Genomic DNA, 14,876 nt, shown 5'->3' with positions numbered 1-14,876 from the left:
GCTACCAGTTCTGCCAAAGTGGTGCAAATCGGCTGAATCCCACCACTGGTGCCCTCTAGTGCTTTGGTGAATAACGTGACTCCCTCTTCTTTGTAGCAGCCCCTCAAATACTAGAATACTGCTATCATGTTTCCCCTATTTCTTCTTTTCTTTAGACTAGCCAAATCTAAGTCCTGCAGCCATTCTTCGTATGTTTTAGTCTCCAGGCCTTTGATCATCTTAGTTGCTCTTATCCAAAACAATGATAGAGAATAGAATAATAAATAGTTCATTTATTAATAATGGCAATTTATTCATTTATTTTAGGAAATGATGATGTACATGGTTTCCTGCTTACGTATTTTATTCTGTTAGGAACTCTTTAAGGGAGATTAAGGCAACTGATTGCTCAAGAGCAATCAATGAATTGCATAGCTGAGTAAAAATATCAGTTCAGGTGCTAATTGGCATCAATCAGTTGTCCTGAAAAATTACGTCCATGATTAGGATATACAACCAACCAGCATTCCCAAAATTGTGAACAAAGTTCACGGTCTCAAAAGTGATTTTCCACTATCACCTCTTATAGTATCTTCTAGAGTCATCAAGCCATCATTGTGGCGGGAACATTTGTGAGCTATTAACATAAATTTTCAACTAAAGATTTTCTGACTATGGTTATCTACCTAAACACAAAATAACCATTTCATAAGTGTGTGTGTGTGTGTGTGTGTGTGTGTGTGTGTGTGTGTGTAAAATCCAACACCCAGAAGACTGGAAGATAAATTACATGGGAAGGGATAAAACAGATATTAAACTTCTATTAAAACATATATCTGGAGCCTAGGAAAGAATATTAAAAGCCATGATATCAACTTTCTCTTTTATCAGACACAAGTAGGAAAAAAGTTCACGAAAATAAAGGCATGATTCCAAGATGTATTAACTTTTCTTACAAATTTTTGCTCCTAAAGATAGCCAGAGAAAATACCTGAACATTTTTTACTTATTTTAACACCAATACAAATGAAGGAAAAATAATGAATATTCTCTTACCTTTATTTTACCTCTGACAAAGCAGACAATATCTTCTTTATTATCAAACACAGACAAGGTATGGAGCAGGTTTTGTTCCAGCCATTCCCAGTGATGGTTTATCTCCTCAACTGTGGCACCTAGCACAAGACAGTACAATTGTGGGGAAGATTTTTCCACAAAAAAACCCTTTTTTGTATACTTGTTACATTTTTATTATAGCAAGAATATATACTTTCACTTTTTCCGTAAAGAGAAAAAAAGTCAGATCCTCTTATTTAATTACAGATGACAAACTCTTATTGTGATTTTTTGCTACAATGACACTTCTTCATATATCACCTGCATCATATAGATTCACCAGTCACAAGTGTTTTCTGATGAGTTAAAGCTAAAGCAAATGCATATTAACATTCCATGACAACTCAGTTTTGGGTTCAGTTCCGAGAATCAGAACAGCATTCTTCATGGATGTCCAAACTAGCATTCTCTTGGCTAACTTCAATATTAGTTTATCTCTGTCTACAAGTCTACATAATAATGTGAAAATCATTCACAGTATCTTTATGTGCTACTAAATTTCATATCCTTTAAATGTTTTAATACATTTCATTTTTAAAAATCACAAACAAAACAAGCATATAAACAGATTAAGCAAATACATGAGAAAATAAAGTTCTGGTCATTTCTTTTTTTTCTGCCTCTAAGGGATTTGTGTATCTGACTTGCATATGTGATTATAAACATTTAAATATGTGAGTTCTCATTTACAAATGGAAATAGTAACTTACATTTGCCATTTTAAAGGCAGTGCCTTCCGTTAGAGCAACGGTTCTCAACCTGTGGGTCACGACCCCTTTGGAGGTTGAACGACCCTCTCACAGGGGTCGCCTAACCTCCTGTGGCTCCGGAGCCTCCTCCGCCATTTGCAGAGAGAGACAGAGAGGCACTTGCGCTTCCTTTCTCTCTCTCTTTCTCTCTCTCTCATGCAGACTTGTCCCCTCACAGAGCTCCTGATTGGCCCTGTGGCTGGGTGCCCTGCCCCCTGGGAGAAGGGTGGCCAGGAAGGCCCTTTCCCTGGCTGGCAACATCCGAGGTGCATTTGGCCGGGGAACCGCACAGGGAAGCCCTGGGATCCCTACTGGGAGTGGCACGGCAGAGCCTCCGCTGAGCGGGCCAGCCCTCCTGCAAGCTACGACCCCAGTTAGCCAAGCAGCAGTAGAGACGGAGAAGGAGGGTGAGTGGCAGGGGTAGGGAGGGGGCTTTAAGTCCATGGAGCACCCCCGTGAAGCGGCCTCGGGGCAGGTAGTGTGGGCCCCCCTGGCTTACCTGCACCAGGCGGAAGAGCAGCCGAGCTGGCCACGCGTCTCCCCGGACCGGGTGGCAGTCCCGGCTGGGGCGGTTCCTGGGCCGTCCCTGGGCCGCTGAGCCGTCCATGTGTCTCCCGGGCCGGCAGTGGCGGTGCCCGGCAGGGGCTTCCTGGGCAGTTCCCGGGCCGCTGAGCCAGCCATGCGTCTCCCCGGGCAGGGCGGCAGTCCCAGCTGGGGCGGCAGCCAGCAGGGGCATTGGTTCCTGGGCCGTCCTGGGCCGCTGAGCTGGCTATGTATCTCCCGGGCTGGGTGGTAGTCCCGGCTGGGGTGGCGGCATCACTTCAGTCCCGATGGGGCCGGCGGCTGGCGGGGCCAGCAGCCGGCAGGGGTATTGGTTCCAGGGCTGTTCCCAGGCTGCTGAGCCGGCCACACATCTCCTCAGGCTGGGTGGCAGTCCCGGCTGGGGCGGCGGCATCGCTTCGGTCCCGGTGGGGGCGGAGTCGTCCCAGTCCAGTCCGTGGTGCCCCGGGCACCTTTCAGCGCCTTCTGCTGCCTCCTGCCCCCCGCTTGGCCTTCCCAGGACCTCTGCCCATTTTCCCACGCCTGGACAGGAGAGAAATGCTGCTTTCCGGGCATGGAAAGAGGCTTCCCCCTCCCAGCCCCCCATGCACCGGGGCGGGGGCACTCCTCTGGACCGGGACTGGGGTTGTGCAAATCGCAGCATGCCTCCTTTCCCGCTGCCCAGCCTGGTCCGGCACGCCCTCCTGCGGCAGACAGAGCTCGGCAGGATTTGACCCTGGAAAGGTCCAGCCAGCTGGCCGGCCAGGAAGGCTGAGCAGCCCCGGTGAGGGAGCCGTTCCTGCCCCGTGGCCGGCTGGCCAGGAATCTTGTCCGGCTCGGGGGCTGCCTGACCGCCGTGGAGATGTCCACGTTAGCCGCCTCCTGGTGGGCCCACTAATTGTGGGCTCCCGGCTGGCTTCCTCCATGAGTCAGGTGCCCAGGACTCTGTGGAGCCACCCCTAATTGCGCCCGGGAGGGCCCGACCGAACCCCGAGCTGACTTGCACGGCTCCGAAATGCCTCTTGCCTGAATTCTTTCTGCCTCCTGGGGGGAAGTTGTGCCTCATGGCCCAATTATTACGGGTCTTATTCCAGCGTGGTCACTTAATTTGGATGCTTCTGTTGTTTTTATTGGTTTTGTTGTCATTACTCTTTTAAAAAGTTTTTAGTATTTTTAATTGTAATATATCTTTGAACTCTAACCTGCCCAGAGTCACTGAAAGGGGAAACCTGAGATATTGAGGGGAGAGGAGAGAGAGAAAGAGAGAGAGAGAGAGAGACAGAAGGAAAGAGAGAGGGAGAGAGGAAAGAGAGAAAGGGGAGAGAGAGAGAGGAAAGATAGAAAGAGAGAAAGAGAGGAAAGAGAGAAAAAGAGGGAGAGGAAAGAGAGAAAGAGAAAGAGAGGGAGAGGAAAGTGAGAGAGAGGAAAGAGAAAGAGAGAGAGGAAAGATAGAAAGAGAGAAAAGAGAGGAAGAGAGGGAGAGGAAAGAGAAAGAGAGGAAAGAGAAAGAGGGAAGAGAGAAAGAGAGGGAGAGGGAAGAGAGAAAGAGAGAGGAAGAGAAAGAGAGAGAGGGAAGAGGAAGAGAGGGAGACGAAAGAGAAAGAGAGAAGAAGAGAAAGAGAGGAAAGAGAGAAAGAGGGAAGAGAGAAAGAGAGGGAGAGGAAAGAGAAAGAGAGGAAAGACAGAGAGAGGAAAGAAAGAGAGAAAAGAGAAAGGGAAGAGAGAAAGAGAGGAAAGAGAAAGGGAAGAGAGGGAGAGGAAAAAGAAAGAGAGAGGAAGAGAGAGAGAGAGAGGGGAAAGATAGAAAAAGAGGGAAGAGAAAGAGAGGGAGAGGAAAGAGAGAAAGAGAGAGAGGAAAGCATAATCATTATGCTTTAATTATGTTCAATTTGTAACAATGAAAATACATCCTGCATATCAGATATTTCCATTACGATTCATAACAGTAGCAAAATTACAGTTATGAAGTAGCAACGAAAATAATTTTATGGTTAGGGGTCACCACAACATGAGGAACTATATTAAAGGGTCGCGGCATTAGGAAGGTTGAAAACCATTGCGTTAGAGGCATCCCTTAATCTCTAATCTCTATCTGGAAGTCAAAGAAACATTAATCACAGAATAATCCTTCAAACCTATCTCTGGATGACAGGAGGAGGCCAGTTAAGAAAATGTGCAACTAATTTTGGGTAAAAACTAGTAAAATTCTGTAATTTAGAAATTCTATCTTAAGCATAGTTTGAGAGTGTTCTGAGTTTGGACAGCACGTTATGCCTATACAGATAGTTTAATTTCCTTTGTTGTATAAAAGTGGTCTATAAATTAAAAATAAAAAGAATATGGACTAATGCTTAGAAGTAAATAAACTAAAATTGTTTGATTTCTTAATCCTGAAATAATGAATCCATTGTCACAAGAAAAAAGGCTATTACTTCAGCAAGTGGTTTAAAATCTTTGTGGATAGAAGTAAAAAATATATATAATTCCTATATTGTTTTATATGGAGATATATAGAAATAAGAAAAAGAACAGATTCCCAAACTTTGTTGAGATGTGATTTGTTAATAATAAGGTAATGCTTATTTGCTTTGCTATAATATAGTAACATGATGATCTACAAACCATAATGGCTGAGTTCATAGAACATGGCTAATATAACCTTTGAACCTGGCTGGTATACAGTATGTAAGAACATGATTCCTGGAAAGGAAAAAAAAAAGGAAAAAAAACCTATTTAATTACCCTTTCCAGTTCTTCACAATGGAGAGAGGAAACTGAGATCAGCAAAAAACCTATAAGCATACTGCAGTCAAACCTGATGTTGGTATCATTAAAGATTCAGCTGCTACTTCTTACAAGAGAGAGATAAATATAGCTAAGTATGTTTTCAATTTTCAATGGCTAAATTTCCCAGACAGAATGCCAACTGCCAGGGAAACTGTCCAAGAATTAACTGTCCTCAACAGGAAGATCTTGTTTTTTGATAAACACAATTAATCAAGATAAGGTCTGTTTCAGCACAACGCACACATTATTAACTTCATTTCTACTACAGCTTGAAAACAAGATACGCTGCAAAAATCCCCACAAGCTATAAAACTACAACTGCCCATACTCAGGTATTTTGACTAAGCAATAAAACTGAAGCCAAATTTTAAAAGTTTCTTTTAAGTCAACTTTGATTCCTGGTGATTTTTTGGACATGTATAATACATAAGTGGCTTCTAACTGCCTTCTACTGTTTGTTTGTTTAGGTTTTTTTGCTTCCCAATCTAGTCTATAACTCTGGTATTCCTGACCATGTCCCATCTACATATCTTTTTTTTTTTTTTTGAAGTACTGTATCTTGCGCACCAGTTTTATAAATAGCTGTTGCTTTCTGAAAAAGGACGAAAATGGAGGGGACAATTAAACTTTTCATGTACTTATATTACATGAATATTGTTACAGGTTATTAATGAAAATGGGAACAAGCACATAATGACCTGAGTGTGAAAGGAGGAAAAATGGATGAAAATAACTTGATTTTAAGTATAAAATATATACCTTATGGCAATTACTTAATAATCATGAAAAAATGATTATTCTAGATTTAGTTTTAATAAAACAGTACTGTTGCTTGAGACATGAAATCTTGTAAATAAACTTGTGAGTAGATATAGCAAGGCAAAAATTTGATTTCAAACCGGTTTATACATTTAAACAAAGGGTCCTTGAAGAAAAAAAATACACTGGTTTATATATTCCTATAATCTTCGTTCTGTTCTCATTTTATGAATCAATATTCTGAACATTTTGTTTGATCAAAGCTTATAGTATTCAACACAGATATATTTTATTACATAATTACAGGTAGTCATCGATTTACAACTATTCGTTTAAGGATTGTACAAAGTTACAGTGGCACTGAAAAAAGTTAGTTACAACAAGTCCTTGCACTTATGACTATTGTAGCGTCCTTCTCAAAATTCGGGCTCTTGGGAGGTAGCGTGCATTTTTGATGACTGCAGAATCCTGGGATTGCTATTTGCAACTTTCCCAGGGGATTTCCAATAAGCAAAGTCAATGGGGAAAGTCAGATTCTCTTAATGACCTGGTGATTCACTTAATGACTATTGCAAAAAAGTTATAAAATTGGGTGCTTATTGACAGTACAGTCACTTATTGACCACATTGCTAGAAGATGGGACCTCTAGTTCCAATTATGGCTATAAATTGAAGATTACCTGCATTAATGAACAACCAAATTAATCATATCTCTTTTTCTCTGATATTAATGTAACAGACAATCTCACAAAGTCAAAATATGTAGCTTATCATATTTAGTAGTTTCTAACTACAAACCAAACTCTAATTGAAAAAAATACTGTAGCTTTCATTAGTGTGTCCACCAGACAATATAACTAACAATAGGAAAACTGACACAAATTTATTGCATGAAAGAGATTTACTGACAGTTGATTTCTATGAATGGAGAGAATATTGTGTTGCCCACTTTTTAAAATATGTACTTTCTGAATTAATATATTACAAGAACAGTGCAAGATAAACTTAGCATTTTTACCCTTCATTTTCTGCAAGGTCAAAGAAACTTGTAGGCAAAAATCAATTGCTATGAGCAAGACAGAGTCCACCTGTTGTTTTCCTGATTGCTATTATCAAGCCTAGAGAATTATTTCCATGCTTTTGGCAGCATGCCTTGCAAAGCTAATCTAAATAATTTATTTTTTTTCCTCCAGGGAATGTTATTAATCTTTCTTTATATAGCCATAAAATGCTTCAGTTGCATGCTGTGGTTAATATTTTATTTATTTAAAACATTTATATAGCAGCCCATCTTGTACCAAACCCTGGCAGCTAACAACAAAAACTGATCCTACAAATATTAATTATCATTCTACTAACTAGACAAAATTATTTATTTTATTTGTCATTCCTCTCTAATTAAAAAAAGTTTTCAATTTCAGAACCGATCAGTATTAAAGTTTGTAAAAGAAAGGAGGCAGACTAAGGAGGACGGAATACTAGGCAGATTTCAATCAGAGGAAAGTTTGTACAAGATTATCATGCTTTCTAATTGTTCACCCTAAAAAAGAAACTGAATCACATCAATAAACTGATAAAACTCACAGCTTTCTCAATATCAGAAAAAACATTATTAACTGCAAAAAAGAAAAATATAACCACATAAACAAAACTGGACTCTGCTAATCAAGGAATCTGCTGTTTTGGGGGGAGGAATCAGTAATTCAGTAATACATCTACATTTTTCCCGTTTTAACATTACAAACAAAAGGACTTAATCTACAACTTTTTAAGTGTCTATAATTCTTCCACCAAGCAGCAAGAAAGAATGTTAAGATCTTTACCATGTTCTTCTGTCCTTATTAAAATTAGCTGCTTGTGAACAAAAAAAAAATCAACAAAAATGTCGTTCCTCACACTTCCAGCAGCAGGGTATCCTCCTGCTGATATCTTTTTAGAATTGAGGAATTTTATTCATCACTGCCACTATCACAACAAAGAATGCAGGAAAAGCAGTGCATGAGTGTGTATGTATTATATTTATATATCTCTATCTCATTATCTAGCTATCAATCTAGCTATCTAATACTACATGATACACACACACACACACACACACACACACACACACACACAACTGAAAACTGCAGTTTTGATAATCAAGAGGATCCAGGTGACAATCCCTATGCAGTTCTGAGGAAATGTGTCCAATCACATTTCAATTTTGTGTATTCTCAACAATAGACAAAATTGTTAATATTTTATTCACATTATATAAATACAAACATGTATTTGCGGAATGTTTAAAAGTTGCAATCCCCTCCTTTGCAGATCAGGCAGAGCATATAGATTTTTTAAAATTATTAGAAAAATGGCAAATAATGCATGTGAGTTTCAGTATGTAAAGCCATGCTCATGTCTTTTAATTTCCACAATGGCATAATTAGGACATTTAATACTGGTCATCAAAGAGCTACAATCTGTGAATTAAGAAGGAGGAGGGTGGGGGAGGAAAGTAGCTGAGCTCCTGCTGATTGGACCTCCATTGCATTTAAATTGCCCAGAGGTTGCTGGGAAGAGCTATAATCTGTGAGTTAAGAAGGAAGAGGGTGGAGGAGGAAAGTAGCTGAGCCCCTGCTGATTGGACCCCCATTGTAGTTAAACTGCACACATGTTGCTGGGAAGAGCTACAATCTGTGAGTTAAGAAGGAAGAGGGTGGAGGAGGAAAGTAGCTGAGCCCCTGCTGATTGGACCCCCATTGTACTTAAACTGCACAGACATTGCTGGAAAGAGCTACAATCTGTGAGTTAAGAAGGAGGAGGGTGGAGGAGGAAAGTAGCTGAGCCCCTGCTGATTGGACCTCCATTGCATTTAAACTGCCCAGAGGTTGCTGGGAAGAGCTACAATCTGTGAGTTAAGAAGGAGGAGGATGGAGGAGGAATGTAGCAACCTGCGCATCATTAGGCGTGCAAATCATATAAGTAAAAATCAAAAAAAGCAGTGGTACATTCAGGGCAAGTGCGTCTGAGATTCCTTTCATCTCAGAATGTCTGGCTTAGTTCAGTGCAACACTTGTTTTGCAGCTGTCTTTCGCAGTACTCTTTTCAATTTGGAAACTGTCCTATCTGTAAACAAATCACTAGTTTACAAGGGCAGATTTTTTATCTAGGGTCTATAATCTGTGCTCTTCAGGCAGAAATCAGGTGTCCAGTTCAGCCCTTTTACTATATTGAGCTTCTGCTCTATCAGCCCCCTCTACCACAAAGATCCTGCAGAAGAAGGGCAGTGTGGACAACCGTGGGATCTGGCAGGGTGAGAGCTGTGAACCATAAACACAAAGCTTTCGCTGTGTCTCTGCATAACAGATACAGTGCCCTTGCTGAGCTTAATAGGGCCATTAAGGAGACAGGTCAAGGTAGTTGCGATGATAACTCAATAAGCAGGGGATCACGGTCCAAGATGAAGAACTTGTTTTTGAGAGGGAAAAGTGCGAATCAGGTATTACACATCAGTCATGCAAGAAGAGCAAGGCATCCAAAAAGAGAAGCCACCTTCTGATTGGTGATTCAATTATAAGGGATATAAATTTAGGAAAGGACACAGAGGTTTCGAAAGAGGTCAGGTGTCTTCCAGATGCTACTGCCAGTAGGGACAAGAAGCATATTTTTAAAATTGTCAAGAAAGCCAGGACTGTGATGTGGATGCTATTGTACATCTTGGCACTAACAATCTGTCTCAAAAAGATGTACTCTCTGTGCAGAATGATTCCCAGAGCTTGGGGCAGGAACTTAGCAGGATAGGGTGTAGGCTTACTTTTTCAGAGATTTTACCAGTGTATAAGGAGCAAAATGGAAAAGGCCAGTGTATAGCAGAATTCAATATGTGGCTAAAGGAGTGGTGTAAAGGGGAAGGCTTTGGTTATATTAGTCACAATGTCTGCAGCTGGTCCAATTAAAAAATGTACAAAAGAGATATTGCATCCAAGAAAGGGACTGAGTTACTTGGCAATCAATTCGCAGATTTTCTGGAGGAATATTTAAACTAAACAATGGAGACAGTGAGTTAATTGATATGGAACATCCCTGTCCCCGACAATCTAAAAATTATAGGGTTATCAGTGCATGTAATATAGATGTGTGCGTGGACAAGAATATCAACCTTGCTGCCAAGCAAAATCAAGCTTTTAATAACAAGTGCCACACAAAGTGCACTAACCAAACAGGTGGTAAGAAAATTGGGGAACTCAGGGACCACACAGGTTATGTAGAAAGTAAACACAGGGTCAGTCATAAAGGACTCAGATGTTTATACACCAATGCACAGAGTATGAACAGTAAACTAGAAATTCAGGTAAATGAAGGCAGATATGATATTGTTGCCATTATGGAAACATGATGGGATGAAACCCACAAATGGAACACACAGCTAGAGGGATTTAAATTATTTAAAAGAAACAGACCAAACAAAAGAGGAGGTGGAGTTGCTCTCTATATAAGAAATAACTACATCTCTACAAAAATACAGCACAACAATGATGAAAACAGTCTTGAATGCATATGGGTCAATAAAAAAGGGGGGGAAATGACATTGCCATAGGTGTATACTATAGGCCACGGGTCGGCAACCTGCAGCTCTTTGAGCCATCTCCGGCGGCTCCGGAGCCGCCTCCTCCCCTCCCCCCTTCTTCCTCCTGCTGCCCCCCCAGACTTCAGTCCCGGCTGGGGCGGCAGGGACATCACTTCCTGAGCCGTAGAGCCGGCCAAGTGTCTGCCCATGCCAGGCGGAAGTCCTGGCTGGGGTGGCGGCATCTCTCCCTGGGCTGTCCCCGGGCCACTGAGCCGGCTATGCTTCTTTCCAGACTGGGCCAGGCAGCAGTCCAGGCTGGGGCGGCGGCAGGAGGGCATTGCTTCCTGGGCCGTCCCTGGGCAGCTGAGCTGGCCACGCATCTCCGTGGGCCGGGCTGAGCAGAAGTCCCAGCTGGGGGGGCAGCGGGGAGGGCATCGCTCCCTGGGCCATCCCCAGGTCGCCAAGCCGGCCACACATCTCCCCGTGCCGGGCTGGGGACATTCCTTCCTGGGCCGTCCTCGGGCCGCCAAGCCGACCACGTTTCTGCCTGGGCCGGGCGGCAGTCCTGGCTGGGGCGGCGGCAGGGGCATCGCTCCCTGGGCCGTCCCTGGGCCGCTGAGTTGGCTACGCGTCTCCCCAGGCCGGGCTGGGTGGCAGGGGGACATTGCTTCCTGTGCCGTCCCTGGGCCACTCACCCGGCCATATGTCTCCCCAGGCTGGGCAGGATGCAGCAGGGGGGCATCACTTCCTGGGCCGTCCCCTAGGCAGCCGAGCTCACCATGCATCTTCCCGGGCTGGTCCGTGGGGTCCTGGGCACCTTTCAGCGACTTTTACTGCCTCCTGCCCCCCTCCCCTCTCTGCCCCTTTGGTGCTGTCTGCCTTTCCTTCTCTCTCATCTGGAGAGAGGGGGGGCAGAGGAAAGAGAGAGAAAGAGAGAGAGGGGGTGACTTGTTCGGGCGAAGAACCAGTGGGGGACAAGGCGAGCTAAGTCAAAAGACACGGAACTTTTGTGCTAGGATCTCCCGAACCCTTGTTATCCCTGCCACAAACTCAGCTCATCCGCCCTCACTCTCTCCTCTCCTTTCCTCTCTCTGCGGACGAGGCTGCTTGCTTCAAATGGTTTGCTACCGAGGCCCAGGAGCCAGGCAGGCGGGTAAGTCTCGAGTGCAGTATTTTGTTGCTGTTGTTTTGCGCATGCGTGGCGCTGGCTGGGAACAGAGCCAAGCAAGCTCTGTGGTTGGACGTCCCTGCAGCTTAGGAGCCAGGATTTCTCCCCTCTCCGTCCCAAATCCCAAGCAGGATTCACCACTTTGGGATTGGAAGTGAGCTGCGAGAAGATGGTCTGTCTCTTTTCCTCCCCTCCTCCCTTCCGTGCCGGCTACTGAGGCTCCCTGCTGGGTGCAGTCGGCCTGAAGCGGAGGGGGAGAGGCCTTTCAAAGCGTGACATTGCAATGGATGGGACAGCCTTTCAGGAGGGTGCGGATGAACTGTAGCTCTCCAGATATTGCTAACATACAGCGTTTGCTGTCCCTGCAGCAGAATTGATGAGAGGTGCTGGCATTTCTCTTTGTCAGAATGTGGTGAATCCACATTGCCCATCTCTAAAGGAGGAAGTTAAATGTTTTGGTAGGTGAACTGGTTCTGTTAGTAAAGGGGGGGGGAGGTGAAGAGAAAAAGAGAGGGAGAGAGAGAGAGGAAAGAGGGAGGAAAGAAAGAGAAAGAGGAAAGAGGAAGAAAGAGAAAGGGAGATGAAAGAGAGAGGGAGAGGGGGAGAGAAAGGAAAGAAATAGAAAGAAGGAGAAAGAGGAAAGGGAGAAAGAGAGGAAAGAGAAAGGGAGAAGAAAGAGGAAAGAGAAAGGGAGGTAGAGGAAAGAAAGGGAGAGAAAAAAGAGGGAGAGAAAAGAGGAAGGGAGAGGGGAGAGAGAGGAAAGAGAAAGAGGAAAGAAAGGAAAGAGGAAAGGGAGAAAGGAAAGAAAGAGGAAGAGGAAGAAAGAGAAAAGAGAAAGGGAAATGAAAGAAAGGGAGAGGGGGAGAGAGGAAAGAAATAGAAAGAGGGAGAAAGGGAGGAAAGGGAGAAAGAGGAAAGAAAGGAAAGAGAGAAAGGAAAGAGGAGAGAAAGGGAGAAAGAGGAAAGAAAGGAAAGAGAGAAAGGAAAGAGGAGAGAAAGGGAGAGGGGGAGAGAGGAAAGAAAGGAAAGAGGAAAGAGAGAAAGGGAGAGGGGGAGAGAGGAAAGGAAAGAAAAAGGAAAGAGGAGAGAAAGGAAGAAAGGGAGAAAGAGGAAGGAAAGAGGAAAGAAAGAAAGGGAGAGGGAGAGGAAAGGGGGAAGAGGAAAGAGAGGAAAGAGAAAGGGAGGTAGAGAAAAGGGAGAGGGGAAAGAGGGAGGGGAAAGAGAAAGAGGGAGGGGGAGAGAGAGGAAAGAAAGGAAAGAGGAAAGAAAGAAAGCGAGAAAGAGAAAAGAGAAAGGGAGAGGAGGAGAGAGGAAAGAAATAGAAAGAGGGAGAAAGGAAAGAAAGAAAGAAAGAAAGAAAGAAAGAAAGAAAGAAAGGAAAAAAAGAGAAAGGGAAAGAGAAAAGAGAAAGAGGGAGAGGGGGAGAGAGAGGAAAGGAAAGAAAGGGAGAAAGAGAAAAGAGAAAGGGAGATGAAAGAAGGTGAGGGAGAGGGGGAGAGAGAGGAAAGAAATAGAAAGAGGGAGACAGGAAAGGAGAAAGGAAAAGAAGAAAGAGAAAAGAAAGGGAGAGGAAAGAAAGAGGCAGGGGAGAGAGGAAAGAGGAAAGAAAGAGGGAGAAAGAGAAAAGAGAAAGGGAGATGAAAGAAAGGGAGAGGAGGAGAGAGGAAAGAATTAGAAAGAGGAAGAAAGAGAGGAAAGAGGAAGAAAAGAGAAAGGGAGAGGAAAGAGAAAGGAAAGAGGAAAGGGAGAAAGAAAAGAGCAAGGGAGATGAAAGAAGGGGAGGGAGAGGAAAGAAATAGAAAGGGGAAAAGAGGGAGAAAGAGAGGGAGAGGAAAGAAAGGAAAGGAAAGAAAGGGAGAAAGAGGAAAGGAAAGAGGAGAGAAAGAGAGAAAGGAAAGGAAGAGAGGAAGGAAAGAGAAAGGGAGAGGGAGAGGAAAGGGGGAGAGAGAAAATAGAGGAAAGAGGGAGAAAGAGAGGAAAGAGAAAGGGAGAAGAAAAAGGAAAGAGAAAGGGAGGGAGAGGAAAGAAAGGGAGAGAAGAAAGAGGAAGAGGAAAGAGAAAAAGCGCAAGTGCCTCTCTCTCTCTCTCTCTCTCTCACACACACACACACACACACACACACACACACAGGGGGAAGAAGACTAGCAGACCAAGGGCAGAAAGAGGGAGGGGGAGGGGGAGGGAAGGACACAGAGAGAGAGAGAGAGATCCTTTTGACATCTAAAATGAAGATAAGACTGCATATATCCATATATATATATATATAAAATAAAGGTAAAAAAAGATATATACAGTCTTATCTTCATTTTAGATATCTAAAGGGTTTTGCGGCTCCCTGTGTTTTGTTTTCGGTGGGAAACGGGTCCAAGTGGCTCTTTGAGTATTTTGGGTTGCCTACCCCTGCTATAGGCCGCCAAACCAAGCAGAGGAAATAGATGAACTTTTTGCTAGTCAGGTAACTAAGGTATGCAGGAAGCACATCACAATAGTAATGGGGGACTTTAATTACCCTGACATCAACTGGGAGACAAACTCTACACCAAGTAGAAGATAAAACGAATTCCTGACAAACCAGCAGACAACTTTGTCTCCCCAAAAGTAGAGAAGGGAACTAGGGGATTAGCCATATTGGATCTAATACTCACTAACACAGATGAAATGATAGAAGGTGTTGAAGCCACAGGAACTTTGGGGGGAAATGATCATGCAATATTGGAATTCAACATTAGGGAAGCACAAGCAATAGAACATAGTCAAACTAGAGTCTTGGACTTTAAGAGAGCTAATTTCAATAAACTTAGAGAGCTTGGACAGGATTCCATGGATGAGAATCCTCAAGGGAAAAACAACTCAAGAAACTTGGGAAATTTTGAAAAGTGAGATAATAAAAGCCCAGTCTAGCACAATACCAATAAAGAAGAAAGCCCAGTCTAGCACAATACCAACAAAGAAGAAAAATAATAGCTCTCAAACAAAACCAGCATGGCTGCATAGAGAACTCTCTGATAAATTGAAAGATAAAAAGGACAAGTATAAATTGTGGAAACAGGGGCACATAACTAAGGCAGAAGATCAGCAAAAAGCCCGAGCCTGCAAAGATAAAGTGAGGAAATGAACTAAGGCTTGCGACCAAAGTCAAAAAATAACAACAAAAAAGCTTCTTTCGACATATAAAAAACAAGAAAAAAGTTAAGGAAATGATTGGTCCATTAGTGGGGGAAAGTGGCAAGAA

At 43.4% G+C, this 14,876-nt stretch overlaps 1 protein-coding gene across 2 annotated transcripts in view; it reads right to left on the bottom strand.

Annotated features, from left to right (window-relative positions):
* Positions 1–14,876, bottom strand: part of TBC1D8 (TBC1 domain family member 8) — a 73,924-nt gene that overhangs the window by 43,238 nt on the left and 15,810 nt on the right. For both annotated transcript variants that reach the window (XM_039355783.1, XM_039355782.1), the window contains exon 3: positions 1,036–1,154. In XM_039355783.1, the coding sequence (XP_039211717.1) occupies positions 1,036–1,154 (119 nt within the window). The remainder of the gene's footprint in view (positions 1–1,035; positions 1,155–14,876) is intronic.

The sequence above is a fragment of the Crotalus tigris genome, unplaced genomic scaffold (assembly GCF_016545835.1).
Source record: "Crotalus tigris isolate CLP2741 ecotype Arizona unplaced genomic scaffold, ASM1654583v1 scf7180000018759.1681925, whole genome shotgun sequence".
NCBI classification, from domain to species: domain Eukaryota; kingdom Metazoa; phylum Chordata; class Lepidosauria; order Squamata; family Viperidae; genus Crotalus; species Crotalus tigris.
This window is presented reverse-complemented; position numbering and strand designations above follow the sequence as displayed.